The sequence below is a fragment of the Melospiza melodia genome, chromosome 30, assembly GCF_035770615.1.
Source record: "Melospiza melodia melodia isolate bMelMel2 chromosome 30, bMelMel2.pri, whole genome shotgun sequence".
Taxonomy (NCBI): domain Eukaryota; kingdom Metazoa; phylum Chordata; class Aves; order Passeriformes; family Passerellidae; genus Melospiza; species Melospiza melodia.
Genome location: NC_086223.1, coordinates 4,811,113 through 4,826,008, shown reverse-complemented (window position 1 = coordinate 4,826,008; position 14,896 = coordinate 4,811,113). Strand labels below are relative to the sequence as shown.

General features: G+C 50.7%; 1 protein-coding gene across 4 annotated transcripts in view; it reads right to left on the bottom strand.

Annotated features, from left to right (window-relative positions):
• Positions 1–799: 799 nt before the first annotated feature.
• The window catches only part of GPATCH8 (G-patch domain containing 8), a 57,325-nt gene continuing 43,228 nt past the window's right edge, over positions 800–14,896 (bottom strand). For all 4 annotated transcript variants that reach the window (XM_063178676.1, XM_063178678.1, XM_063178677.1 and 1 more), the window contains 2 exons: positions 6,931–7,061; positions 800–6,600 (listed from right to left, as the gene is read on the bottom strand). In XM_063178676.1, the coding sequence (XP_063034746.1) occupies positions 2,790–6,600; positions 6,931–7,061 (3,942 nt within the window). In that variant the 3' untranslated portion in view covers positions 800–2,789. The remainder of the gene's footprint in view (positions 6,601–6,930; positions 7,062–14,896) is intronic.

Below are 14,896 nucleotides of genomic sequence, written 5' to 3'. Positions count from 1 at the left end.
ACCGGGCATCACCCCCACAGTGCCCCCTAACCCAGGGCAGGGACACCCCAAACCCTGCCAGGGCTGTGCAGGGCAATGGATCTGACAAGGGGCCCTGTTCCCTGTGCCCTCAGCCAGGCCTGGGACAGCCACAGAGCTCAGCCCAGCCCGGAACCCATCTACAGAATTAATTTAAACTTCGTTAATTAAGGACAGTCAGGCTGCCCCGGGGGCTCTTGGTGCCCGCCCAGGGCCCGTGGCCGGGAGAGGCCCCGGAGCAGCTCCCTGGGCGCCGGCCCCTGTGGAACGGGGCTTTTCTCCCAGCTGCAGTGGGAAGCAGGACAGGGCAGGGACTCGGGGGGTTTGGGGGACACAGGGGGTCCCTGCAGGGCACCTTGGCCCCTGTTCCAGCCCTGTGGAGCAGCTGCGGCTGGAACAGAGTGGGATTTGCCCAAAGCCGTGGCACAGCTCCGCGGGGGTGGGAAGGGTTCAGCTGAGCCCGGAGCAGCTCCAGGAGAGGACACCGGACTCAGGGGCAGCTGCTCCTCCTCGGGAGGTCTCGTCCCCAGCTCGCTGCAGCATCTGAACCCAGCTGGACCCCACCCCAGAGCCCCTGAGGGCAATTACAACCCTTTCTTCTGTCCAATTACTGCATTTCCCGTTTCTTTCAGCACTGCTGCACCATCCCTAGGGCAGGTGGCACCCTGGATCTCTCAGTCCCGCTGGCATGCAGGGGGGTGGATTTTTTTCCTTTAATCAAACCAGGAAAAGAGAGACTGGTGCTCTGCACAGTAGCTCCCCACCACCACACAGCATCACATTTCTTTTTCCACAAATCATTGGTTTATTAGAAAGGTTTTTTTCCCTCATTTTACAGCATATATATATATTTATATATATATCTTATGTGACAAAGTTAAATACAGTCTGTTTATGCTTGTAAGTAATGACAGGTTAATCATTTTAGCGCTATCCTGAAGTCCAAAAACAATCCCTGCCCACAGTGCAGTGGGGCCAGGGCACAGATGGGCCCTATGAAGCTCAGCTCTGACAGTAACACTGAATTGTCTGGTATTTACAGGAAATTGAGTCCCTTTTTTGTGACTGCTGTCACTCTGACCTGCTCCAATTCTCATTTACACGGTGAGGGAGCTCAGGGGGGTTTGATCCTTTGACTCTGCCTGGCCTCGTGCTGCACTCCAGGGAAGAGGATGAGGATGGGGAATGGGACAGGGATGTCACCACATCCCCACACTGCTCGGAAATCCCTCCCTCCAGCCGTGGTGGCCCAAGGGCTGTGACACCTGCAGTGTCACCTGAGCTGGGTGATGCTGGGAGAACTGGGAAATCCCTTATGGACTAAGCTGGGGTAACCCTCTGTGTGGGCTGGGAGCAGTCCCAAGGCTCCACATTACTGCTTCCAAAGAGGGGGAAAAGGAAAGGAAAAAAGGGCTCCTATTCTCTGGGAGCACCCTGAATTCCTGCTGCTCCCCAGGCTGCTCCAGTGCCCATTCCTATGGCAGGGAGGAACACAGAACCTGCCAGAGTCACTGCTACCCCCAAACCCTCACCTCGCCCAAGTCTCACCTGTTGATTTTTTTTTCTTTTGCAAAATTCTAAATGAAGATTTTGTTTGTTTTTACATTTTATACTACATAAAAACTTCAAAAATACATGAGCTTGATAAAATATACATGCTTAGCTGTTCTGCATCTAGCTGAAACTATAAATTGAACCTTTACAAGTGTCTTGGGTCACCTACAGCAAACATATTTACACAGAAGCCACCAGAACAAGTACCACTAAGAACTGGCTGTAAAAAATATTATTGCGATATACTACAAATGTAACCTTTGATAGGAGCTACAAAAAGCAGCATCTTTGTTTACAGAGTTCAGTGCAATTCTTTACATTAAAAAAAATCCTATAAATTAATAAAGAAACCATCAGTGTTACAGAGGAAAGAACACGTTTTACATCCAGGCCGCGCTCCCCCGTCCTCTGTATTGCTTCAATTCCTAAAGGATTTGCCTTCTCTCTCCCATCCCAGTGCCTCTTTCCCAACCCCACAGAAGATGGAATTCAAAGTGATTTTTTTCCCCCTTTCAGGAGAAGAGTGGTCAAAGCCCAGACTGGAATCCCAGCCCCAGAGCCTCTCTCCAGTCTGGGATATCCAGGCACGGTCCTGGCGCAGGAGAACGTGGATGCAGGATGGGGAAGGAAGGGAGCTCTGGGCACACACACAGAGCTCCTCCTCCTCTTTACACTAAGATCTTACTTCCACCTTTGCTGCTCACACCAAGAAAAACCCACATGTGCAGAGACAGGGGCCAAGGAACCTCCTGCAATGCTGAAAGCTGAGGCCTCCAGCCCCTCCACAGCCGGCAGTGCCCGATGGTCCATGACCGATTACAAGCCGGGCTCAATCATGCTATTTGAATTAGATGACCTCATTAAAAGGATTTTTTAGAGATTCTTTAGTGTGGATGAAACCTCATTTATCACATACAAGGTGGCAGAAGGAAGATGACCAAGTGTAAGAATCCAGGGGGGAAAAAAAGCCTTTTCAAGTGTCTCACTGTTGTAAAGGTGAAATGGTTCCTCTGGAGCAGTGCTGCTGTGTGCATGGAGGAGCTGGAGTGAGACTTCCCTGGGGTGCAGCCACCTGCCCAGCCCTCGAGCCCCCGGCTTCTTTGGCTGCTCAAGAGTGAAAGGAAATGCTCAGGCCTCACCTGCCCGCTGGCTCAACTCCAACCCCTTCCCAAAACGCCAAATACTCTCCTTCCTCCGAGGTTCCTTCATTGTGTCCTTCATGTGCCGTGGCTGGGTGGATGCTGCAAGTCCTGTCCTGAGAAAATGGGGTGCAGCAGAGGGTGGAGGTGCAGGGCTGTGGCAGCAGCAGCAGCTGCTGGCCTGGGAGCCAGGAGGGTCGGGTACAGAGCGTGAGGGACGGGGTGGAAGGTGAAGGGGCCGGGGTGGATGGCGGACGCCGGAATGATGTGGATGGGGTGGCTGGCCAGGAACGTGGCGGGATGACCCGGAATAATGGAGTGGGTCAGGTGGGACAGGGAGATGGGTGTCAGGTGTGGCTGGGGGATGTGGTGGACCTGAGCGAGGGGCTGTGGGTGGGGATGGGGGTGGATGCCGATGGCGGCAGCAGCAGCAGCAGCGTGGTGCTGCAGGATGGCGTGCTGCACCGTCGTGATGGACGTGGCCGAGGCTGCTGCCGGCTGCTGGATGTGGATGGGCTGGAGGGCAGGGGCGGCCGGAGCCAGGGCGGCCGAGGTGGGGAAAGCCTTCACTTGCTTGGCCAGCAGCTGCTGCTGGATGTGCTGCTGGGCCGCCTGCTGCAGCTTGCTGTACTTCTCCATCTCCTCGGGCGTGAAGGTGATGGGCTGGCTCTCCAGCGGGGCTAGAGAGGAATCTTCTCCCCCCTCCCGATCTCCTTCCATGCTGGGCTCCCCGCTCTGAGGCACATAGCCAGGAAAGTGCTCAACATCTGGAACTAAGGGCATCATACTGGTTTCCACTGGGACTGTCTGGTTGCCCCCATCCATAGGCTCCAGCCCATCACCGTCGCTCGGATCCGAGAGGAAGTTGTGTGGCATGACCAGATCTCTGGAGCCAAAGCACTCAGGGAGCGCTGGCGTGTCCAGGGGAAGGGATGGCATCTCCACAGAGGCTTCATCACGTTTCTGCTCATCCAGAGGCTTGTCCTGAATTACCATCACCACATCTTCCAGGAGAGACTGGCCGGCCAGCTGACCCTCCTCCATGCCTTGGGAACCATCCTCAGCATCTGACAGCTCCTGCTCCTCACCCCTCTCCAAGCCAGACTCCTCATATCTTTTGGAGTTTGGTTTCCGAATGGTTGGCAACTTCCCAATTAAGGGCAGAACCGGTTTGTTGCCTAAGGAAGGAGGCAGTTTGGGGCCAAAGTAGCCCTGGGGAGGATCTTTGAGCTTTATGCCCACTTTGTTTGCCCCTGACAGCATCTCATCAGCAACACAGGGCTTCTTCTCAACCTTCCTGGACTGCACCTTTTCCAAGAGCAGCTTTGCAGTGACGGAGTTCCTCTCCTCAGGACTGCAGTCCCCCTCCGAGGCCCGTCCCATGCCAGAGCCACTGCTGTTCTGGGACAGGGAGCCAGATCCTTTCAGATCCTCTCCTTTGCCATCCTCCTTCTTGGGCGGCGCCGCTTCGCCTCGGCCCGTCCGGAAATAGTGAGGAGACTGTGAGCGATAGATCTTGGACCGAATGAAGTCCCTTCTGCCAGACCTTCTCTCCTCGGGGCTCTCGTGGCCCCGCGAGCCCTTCCGTGACAGGGACCGCTGCGAGTGGCTGCGGGTGCTGCGGCTGCGGTCCCGGCTGTAGCTGCGGCTGCGCTTCCAGCTGCGCCCGGTCCCGCTGCGGCTCCTCCTCTTGCTCCGGCTGCGGCTGCAGCTGCTGCTGCGGCTCCTGCCCCGGCTCCTCGATCTCGACCTGCCCCGAGGGTGGCTTCTGCTCCTGCTCCGACTCCTGGACCTGCTCCTGCTCGAGCTGTAGTCATCTTCCGACGAGGAGTATTTGCGCCGCTTGGAGCGGTGGTTGGAGCCGTTGTAGTCGGAGTCGTCCTCGGAGTCCTGGGAGCGCTTGGAGTGGCAGCGGGAGCGGTCGCTGTAGTCGCTGTAGCTGTCGTCCGAGTAGCTCCTGTGGCGGCTGTAGCGGCTGTGGCCCGAGGAGGCCTCCGAGCTGCTGGAGTAGGACCTGTGTGAGGAGCGCCTGCGGCCCGAGCGGGAGCGGCTGCGCGAGTGCTCGCTGCCCGACTCGTAGTCGTCATCGCTGTACCGCGACGGGGACTTCTGGTGGCAGTGCTTGCCAGGGGAGCCCTCGTCGCTGTCGTCGTCACCGCTGCTCTGCCGGCTCCGGCAGCCGCTGCGGGGCTGGGACAGAGCCGGGCAGCGCCGCCTCGCTCCAGGCACCTGCTGCAGCTCAGCCTTGTGCCTTTTGCTGCCGTGCTCTTGGCAGGAGTTACCCCCGTCCTCTTTTTTAGTGCTGCTTCCCTCCTCGGCAGACAGGGATTTCCTCTGGGACTCCTGGGAGCATCGCTTTTTCTTCTGGAAATGGCTGCAGTCTTCAGACAGTTCAGGTTTCAGTGCCCGGTCTGACTCAGTTGAAAGGGAGGATTTACCTTTTTTGTGCCTGTGCCTTTTCCGTTTCTTGGGTTTCTCTTCCCCCAGCTCAGCTTTCCGGGCCTTCTCCTCAGCTTCCTCCTTGTGTTTGCGTTTGTGTCTGCTGGACTTTTTGTGCTTCTTTTTCTTTTTGTGTTTATGGGATCTTCCAGATTTACTCTTCCCCGTTACACTCTTACCGCTGTCCTCCCCCTCTCCCTTACCGACGCTCCCCAGACCGGACTCCTGCTTGCTCTGGGGTTTGTTTTCCATTTTTTGAGCAGAACTGTTCTCTACACTTTCAGCCTCCTTGGCTTTGCTCACCTCACCAGGTTCTGTGCTCTGAGCGTTGTCCTTACAAAGCCCCCCTGGATCCTTGGATTTCTCTGCCCCTTTCCCTTTTGCATCCTTGTTACGGGAGAGCTTGAAGTCAAAGTACAGGGGGTTGCAGCTGTAGGACACAGAGGGCTCAGCTTTGGTGAAGATGAGCAGCTCTGAAGGCCACTGCAGTGTCGTGCTCTCATCCTTACTCAGAACAGGAAAAAAAGGTCCTGTGGGGTGCTTTGGTCCCTCAGAGCCATCTCTGCAGCCCGAGGCAGGAGGAGGAGCTTCTTTAGCAGTGTCTGGCTCAGGGGGATTGCTCTCTGGAAGATGCTTGCTCTCCTGTGTGTTTTCATTCTCTGGGATGTCTTCTCGTTCTGTTTTGCCCTGCTGGGCTGCAGTTTCAGTAGTACTCTGTTCCTTCTGCTGCCCCGTGCTCTCGGCAGCCTTTTCCGTGTGCTTGCTGGGTTTGGGTTTGGGGGAACTCCCCTTCTTCGCTTCGTGCGCGTTTTTTTTGTTCGCATTTTCCGCTTCCGTTTGCTCAGTAGCCTTCATGAAAAGCAGGAATTGAAAGTTGGGCTTTACTTTACAGTGGGCAGGGGGGATGTAGTGGTAATATTCTGGTTCCACAGCTGTTGGTCCATCTTCTCGCCTCATCTTCTTCAGTTTGGATAAGGTGCTGGCCAGAGCCCCGCTGTCCTTGTCGTGCTGGTCATCGTCCTCCCCCTTGCCATCAGAATTATTGGTGCCTTCACCCTCCCCAGACTTCTGCAGGCTGCCACCCTCTGAGGACCCCCTCTCATCACCTTTTGCCCCATCTCCAGAACTGGATTCGTCCACGTGGTCCTTGAAAACAGAAGCGATGGTCTCCAGCTTCACTGGGGTCTTCTTGGCAAAGGAAAAGGACACCCCAATCTTCTGCAGGGGAGTTCCCAGAGAGCCCTTAATGCCAAAGCTGATGGCCTGTGCCCCCTGTGATGCCTGGCCTGGCACCACAGTGCCTTGCCCAGTGTTCAGGAAGCCTCTGTCCGTGGTCATCTCTGTGCCCTGGACGAAGGAGCCGCTGTTGGCTGCGGAGTCATCGTCGTCTCCGCCTTCCTCATCCACAGCCACCGTGGTGGTCCTGAACATGGGCCCACTTCCAGGAGCACTGGAACAGGGGAGAGAGAAAACACAGCTTACTGCTGTCCCTGTCCCTCTGCAGCAGGATCCATCCCTCACTGAAGACAATCCTGCACCCAGACATATGCATTAAAATATCATTAGACAGCCACTCAAAGTTTTTAATAACAGTAAATTACTGAAGAAAATGTATTGCTGGATAAAGCAATTTGGGGATGCTCTGCATGATCAGTTTAGTGAATTCACTCCTACCAAAAGCAGAGCAGTGTGAAGCTTTGCCCTCAAAGCCCGTGCAGTATCCCAGAGCAGGAATGCCAGCCCAGCCCAGCCCAGGGGTGCTGGGGACCCCCAGACTCACCACTCAGGCTGCCTCCTCTGCTCTGCCAGCTCGTGCAGGCGCCGCAGGGCCTTCTCCTGCTTCCTCTCATCCTTCCGGGATCTCGACGACACATTGCGAGCAAATTCCCTCTGCTTGAGATCTTTCAACCTCTGAGGCAAAAGAAAGCAGGGATGGATCAGATCAAAGCTGTTTGTGGTTTGTCCAAGAGCAGCTCTTTGCTGTAGCACTGGAAATTGCGGTGTCAAGCCCCTCCCCAGGGACATTTCTTGAGCCAGGATGGAGCAAGAGCATCTTAGCTCAACAAACCCCATGGAGCACTGCCATCCTCCCAGCAGCTGAAGGAAAAGACAACTGGTGGTCACTTTTGGCTATGACTTCAAGTTCTGTATAAACCCCTTTCCAATCAACACTACTGGTTTTCTTTAGCATGGACAACAAAGCTGATTTCAAAGCAACAAGCAAATTCTGGAAGGAAAAAGGGAAAAGAAGAAGGACTGTTTACTCTGCTGCTCTTGCAGCGTGCAGATGTACTTGACAAACAGTGCATGACACGAGTCAAAAGCATGGGCCAAAGGACAGGAGGGATTAGCTGGTGCCAGAGCTACCCAGGAATGACATCTGACAAAAGCAATGTACCATTACATTGGAGAAGGAGCCAAAAATCCCATGCAAATCATTTCATCAGCAAACCCAGAGTACAACATACACCACAACCAGTTACTTGTTTTCCTGACAGTAGTTCTGAGAGGGTCAAGAAACAAACTGCTCTAAAGGCAGAAGGGTCTCTTGGGGTTGAGTACTTTGTGGGGGCAGAAGCACCAAGTTCCCCAGAATCTTATCATGAGGGAGCAAACCCAATCCCAAGGAATTTCAAACATCCTAATATTCACTGAGGAAACCTAGGTAGCCATTTCTAATAGAAAATAAATGTCCAAGACTTCAGAACATTTTGGAAAGTCCTTGTCTCAGAGCACTAGGAGAAGAGGCTGCTGGTTTTTCTTGGAATATATGTGGATATTCACAACATTTATTTAGAGTGCTCTACAGAAGTTTTAGTAACAGAAAGCAACAAAGACAGACCTCTACCATGCTAAAGGGACTCATTGTTTTTTTTAAAGTGCACAATTCAAAACCCTTTCAAAGGGCCCAGTTCGAGAATGCATCCTGTACTCAGCTTTTGGAAAAAGTTTCATGTTTTTCAGGCATTTCATGCAGGGCCTGGGAGACTAACGAGGCTCAGAGCAGGAGTCACTTTGGAACAATTCTTGTACAGGATGTACAAATCACTGGTGAATTCTAAATACTTCTGGCTGGCTGACTCTGCCTCTTTCCTGGAGCAGAGTCAGGCTGCCACACACAGAAACAGTGGAGCTGGAAACCAACCCAAAGCTCAAATTTGAGTAATTAAGCTGCCCCAATGTAAAGGGAACATTGCTTTGTGAAAAAGGGAGAGATTGGACAAGACAGAGGATTCTCTTACCTAATTGTATTTACTAAATGTGGTTGATTGTTACCAAAATCAGAGGGGAGGACACACAAAAAAGATACAACTACAGACACCAGTAGAAAGAAACTCACTCTTGTGATCTGGACTCCCAAATTAGAAGGGTTTGCTTTCAATACATCAGCTGAAAACGTCACATCACAAAGAAAAAAAGAAAGTAAAAATATAACAAGAGTGGAAGAGAGAAAAAAAACCAAAAAACCAACAAGCAAGCATGACTAGAGAGCTGTGGGGGAGTGTGCCAGCTACTCTACAGAGCAGGGGCACGGGAGGAGCCAGGGTCTGCAGCAGGGACACACGGACACGCACGGACACAGCCATGATCCCACCTGGAACAGCAGAGCTACTTTCACCAGGACAAGTAAAGGGCTCAAGGGTTTTGTGGTGTATGTTAAATGTTGAGGAGGAAATTTTTTTTCCAAGAGGAAGGAAAAAAAAAAAAAAAACCAACTAGATGGACTGAGCAATGCTATCAGCTTTTTCATGCTGATTTTGAAAGTGTGTCTGAAGTTACAGCCACCAACAGCTGACAAAACTATTTAATGGGGGCTGATGCCAAGTCTCCAGATCACTCACCCATTTGGAAAAAAGTATGACCCAGCTATTTACACCAGCCATGAACTGTGACCTTTTCCTCCCCAGAGGAAGGTGCAATGGTGCACTCAGAGCCCCCTGTGCCCCAGGCATGGTCCTGATCACCCCCAGGACACAAACTGGGCTCAGAGCTGTTGGGGACATGCAGCTGCCCCCAGGCTCTCCTGCCTCCATTACATGGTGATTTGAATGCAGACAGAATTGAATTCCCATTATTAAATGCTGACCTTTGTGTGTCTCTGCTCCCCCAAACCTCCCACTCTCAGCACTTCAAATTTAGAGGTGTGAAGCAAATGAACTACCCCAAAGCACTGGAATCCAGAATATGCACCACAGCAACTCCCAGCTGCACCCAAACCTGGGCCCTTGAGGCTGACAAACCACTGGCCCTGGTGTCAACACTGCTGAAATTTGGTACTTCTAAAATTGGGGAAGAGTTGGTCTGGTTTTCAAAGGACCAAGAGATCTCAAGGCTGAGTTTCTTTGTGTCACACAGGAGTCAGGAGGAAAAAGAGTCTTGCTAGAAAAATACAGGATAGAAAAGCTCTCAAATGCACTGTGCCAGCTCCTTGGAAATGCAAAATACTGAACAGAACACAGCTCAGCTTCTCAGACTGACCTAAACCAACAGATCTATAACCAGAAATGACTCCAGGTGTGCCAGAGACCCGGCTGGAGAGCATTACCTTCCCTAAATGCATCCTGGGGGAGGGAAAGGGGGAAAACAGGAGCCCACACTGCTCATCTGTAAGAACAACCTGCTGCAGGAAGGAAAAATAGCCAGAACTTTTTAAAATAACCTGTAACTCTTCCTTTACTGTTTCAAATCCAGGGATTCACCCCCTCAGAGTGGATAACCAGCTCACTACAGCCATGCCCACCCTGTTCCCCAGTCCTGACTGGGAAGGAGCAATCCAAAGACAATTTCACCAGGTGAAGGGAGCACAAGGAGCACTGAAATGCTGCTCACACACTGCCAGGTCTCAGCCTGCCCAGGAAATCATGTGAACTAAACAGATATTTGAGCTCAGCTTACACTAAAGAAATTTCCATCTAATCCTGAGGAGAGTGTTATTCTAATCCCCCAAAAACCACTAAATGACTTTTTGGACCACACCAAATGTGTGGGTGGGAGTGAGGCTGGAGGTGCATGGAAGTGCCCCTTCCCCAGCACCATGGAGAAATTCCAACAAGGATTTAACACAGCCACTCAGCCATCCTAAGGGAGCTTCTCCCTTCCACAAGGAGAACTCATCCTTTTGGGGTGAATCCTCCCTTTTTAAGTCTTCCCATTGTGCTTAGCAAGACAATGATTTTTCAACAGGATTAGAGCGAAACCTGTATCAAATCAAACACATGCTTCATGTTATTACAAGATTTCAAAATTAAAGGGCATTTTTCTCCCTGGGAAGTGTATTTTCTGAGGAAACAGCAGTTTATCCAAGCAGTAAGACCCTTTCCAACTGCAGGATCATGGGGACCATAAAGCCAAGGAATATTCTGCTGGTTTATTACTTCAGCAGTCACAAGGGCTACACTGCAGTGACCAGCAGAGACACATATCACCAGCACTTACATAAAATTTCTCCACATTTCCACATGCTGTAGGCAGCAGTTCACTACCTCCAGCCTTCCTGGGCTCTATTAATAGCTGCCACCCCCCCTCAGCTTTGGAACAAAGAATTGTATTTGAAGTTTTCCTAACAAAATTCCAAAACTGTCTCTGCATTTCCACAGGAGTGCAAATTGAGTTCCTAAAGAGCAGGTCTGGTATCAAATCTGCAGCACAGAGAGCCACAGTGCTGGATTATCTCTCAATCCCTGCGTGCCTCAGGAGAGGCCAAACTGGCAAACACCACCAGCACCTCCCAATTCTCACAAATCAGCTTAAACCAGCTGCACCACAGCACTGCTGGAAAGCTCCTGAGAGCCCAGCCCAGGCTCAGCAAAGGGGGAAAATCCAGGGGGGTGAGCAGGAGTCAGGAACTGCTGCAGCAGGAAAATCACTGGATCATCACAGGATGTCCCAAGGATCCTCCAGTGCCAGCCCTGGCCCTGCACAGACACCCCAACAATCCCACCCTGGGAGCTCTGTCCAAGCACTCCTGGAGCTGTGGCAGCCTCAGGGCCATGAGAAAACTCAGCACAGCCCAGACTGTGCTGATGAGATGGTACCAGGTAAGACTTCCCCAGAACCCAGCAGGGGTGCAGAGCTGTGCAGGCTCAGGACCAGCAGTAAATGGATTTTTGGATTTTCTCCATTTAAGCTGACAAAGCCACACAGCATCACTGAACTGAGGCCCACTGAGACACATTCTTTGCCTAAAAGTGCAGAGCAGAGAGAGCACCCTGTTACTCTCACAAGACAAAAGCTCTGTCATCAGACCTGCAGATGTGAGACTTTCATGGCAAACCTCACACTGAGATGGGTCAAAGCAAATCCACCTCTGGGGCTGCAGGCAGGAGGCAGCACCCAGGACATCAGAGCCCCCTCCTCCCTTCCATTGTTCTCATGTCTCTCTGCCAACACACATTAAATAAAATAATAATAATAATAATAATAATAATGTACTTTTCATTCTGTGCCAGCAGATTTCTTGCTTTCTGAACTTTTTGATGTCTGCTTGATTCTTTGCCCCAAAAGCTTTTGGGAGTGAACAACACCATGAAACAGAAGCTCAAAGGATGGGAACCTTGATCATTTTCCTGAAGGGGGAACACAAGGCTGACTTATCTTTGGTCATCAACATTCTTTGCACGCTTATAAATGAAGTGAAAAGAACAGAGGGAAATGGCCTGCAAATGCTGCTTTATTTCATCTTAATTTCCTCCTTGGAAGAAATCAATATTTTTCTTAGGTGGGTTAGGAAAAATATAGACAGGGTTGGGTTGGAAGGGACCTTAGAGATCACCCAGTGCCACCCTCTGCCATGGCAGTGACACCTCCCACTGTCCCAGGGTGTCCCAGTGTCCAGCCTGGCCTTGGGCACTGCCAGGGATCCAGGGGCAGCCACAGCTGCTCTGGGCACCCTGTGCCAGGGCCTGCCCACCCTCACTGGGGAGAATTTCCTCATCATCTCTAACCCAAACCTACTCCCTTTTCAGTTAAATCCATTCTCTTTTGTTTTCTCACTCCATGCCCTTGTCCAAAGTCCCTCTCCAGTTCTCCTGCAGCCCCTTTATTGATAACTGGTGGTTTTCTGAGGGCAAAGCAATTCTGGAGCAGAAGAACCTCCCCTGTACCACCAAGTACCTCAGGGATTCCCTCCTCAGCCTTCTCCATTCAAGCCATGCTTGGAGGCCCAAGGTTTTGGGGATCTCAAGTCTCCCCTAAACACAAAGTTCAGGGTTTGCATTCAGAGTATCCCTCAACCCCAGCAGTGACTGTCTTGGTAATTTTATTGTGCTTGAACAGATCCCTCCCTCTCAGCATGAGAAGCAAAGATGCAGCTAATTAGGGCACAAAGAGAACTGCACATCACATCTCTACCTTCAGTTCTGAGTTCCACCCTCTTTCCCAAAGAACTTTATGGAATACACTCCCTTTGCCATTTTACAAAGAGAATCCAGGCAGAATTAATCACCTACACCTCCAAAACACCACACACTTAGGAGAAAAACCAGCTACATAAAATCTGCATTTCAGCTATTTTCCCTGGTTTGTGTTCTCCCAGGGAACCTGGCACAGGTTCACTCAGAACACATCTGTTTTTCACAGGCAAGGCAGAAGGGAATGTTTTCATTCTGTTGGGTCAGTCACTCAGTAAACAGCTCGAGCCCTCATGAGCAGAAGGAGGTGATGCTGGGAGATTCTCCAAGTTCTGGGATTGTTAAAACCCCCCCACAGTAAAGCTGTAAATGCTACAGAACTTACACACAAGGTAATTCCAACCATAACTCTGCAGGCTGCCTCAGGTGCTGGGCCCTGCACATCCAGGTTTATCTGACAGGGACACAACCCAGACAAGGGGCTCACACTCCTCTGCACACAAATCTAACACGAGGTTTTTATCTTCATGCCAAAACCTCAAAGCAATAAGGAGCCCTCACAGGTGCAATGCCTTAAGGACACATTCCCACTGAGTCCAGAGTGTTCTAGGACTGGCAGCTGCCAAGGGTCAGGACATTGTGCATCTGCAAGAGAGCAGCACAACAATCACAGACTGGTTTGGCTTAGAAAAGATCTAAAGATTATCTTGTTCCACCCCTGCCATGGGCAGGGACACCCTGCACTATCCCAGGTTGCTCCAAGTCCTGTCCAACCTGGCCCTGAACACTTCTAGAGATACACACTGGGTTCAGCTTCACCACCCAAGCTCCTTCTTAGCTGCAGAAGTTTTCTTTCTACATTTGCCACCTTCTGTCTGTTAATTATTATTAATTATTACTCTGCTGACTGTCAGGACTGGACATCATCAGAAGTGGGGCCCTACCAGGCCTTCAAGATTAAAATCCTAGAGGTAAAAAACCACAACTAAAGACATCAGCAGCAGCACAAGAAGTTGTGGGATCAGCCTTCCCCAGCTGCTCACTGCAGGGTGTGTGAGAGAACTGAGCTCATTGTCCCTCCTGCAGGGCCACCTGCACCCACTGCAGCTGCCTGCAGTCCCCTGGGAGGGACAGGCCATGTGTCCAGAGGGTGAGTGCTCCTTCAAACAGCTGCACTTCTCACCAAGTGTCAACCTAATTAAAACCAGCTCCACAACAACACTGCTCACTTCCAACAACTAAACACGCCAGTGGTTTGGGAGAATAAATGCAAGGATCTTGTCCCACGTAAGGAAATGCTGCCTTTTGGAGAAACTTGGTGTTGAGGTTGATTCAGATGTAGCCAAATAGTCTATAAAACCAGGACAGGAAGTAAAGAGAATAAACCTCCCCTTTAATTGTTTGGTGTTGACACAATTTTGGTGGGTCCAAAATTCATCCGGTTGGGATCGATACACTTACCTATCATCCCTGTGGGGCAATAATCCCGAGTTCCTTCCTGGAATACAAGACAGTGTCTTTATAACTCGGGAGTGGAAAGGGATCTGAGGATGGAACATCTATTTACAGGGACAGCCTAATGCTTGCAGAGCCACAGAGGGATAACCAAACACTTCAACGTCAGCGGGATGTGGAACTAAAAATACTTAAAAGCAAAAATGCTGTGGAAACTGAGCCAAGAAAAAAGCAAAAACGAGCTCTGTTGCCTCAAAAATTACCACTGAGACAACAAAATCTTGCAGATGATGTATACCAAGCTGGGTTGTTGTAACTAAGACACTGCAATGGCCTTTCTTTCCAAGAAAGCCAACTGATGCCCTACTTTTAGGCAAAAGTTCATGTTTTTCCTCCAAAACTTTAAGCTCACCTTTCTACAACCTCACCTTCTTGTACAAAGAGACAAACTATAAAACATCAACGTGCAACATATCAAAAGCACAGCTTGTTTTATTTTTTAACTATGTTAAAATTCAGGCTGGACTGCTGGGTGTGAGCCTCCCTGGAGCAGGAGGGAAGAGATAAAGTTCCTTATGCAAATTCTCTTCATTCAGTGATAATGTTCCTTATGGAAATTCTCTTCATTCTGTCTCAGGGGTTTCAAGTTCACTCCCTAAACGCTGACCCAGTGGGGTCACACACATTTCAGCCCAACAAAGCTGGACAAGCAATTTTTTCCCTAAGCAAAGCATGATTGCTTCTTTGTTTAAATCCCTCTGTAACTAGAAATTAATGCTGGGTGATGCAGCCAGAGTTTGGAGGCTCATTTTCTCCAAAGCCTGCCTGAAGTGACTGCAATAGATGGAATTATCCAAGAACATAATTCCTCTCTCAAAATAATCAGCATTACCAAGCAACCTCCAAATTCTTTCTCCTGATGAGATGACCCCACCCTGTGTG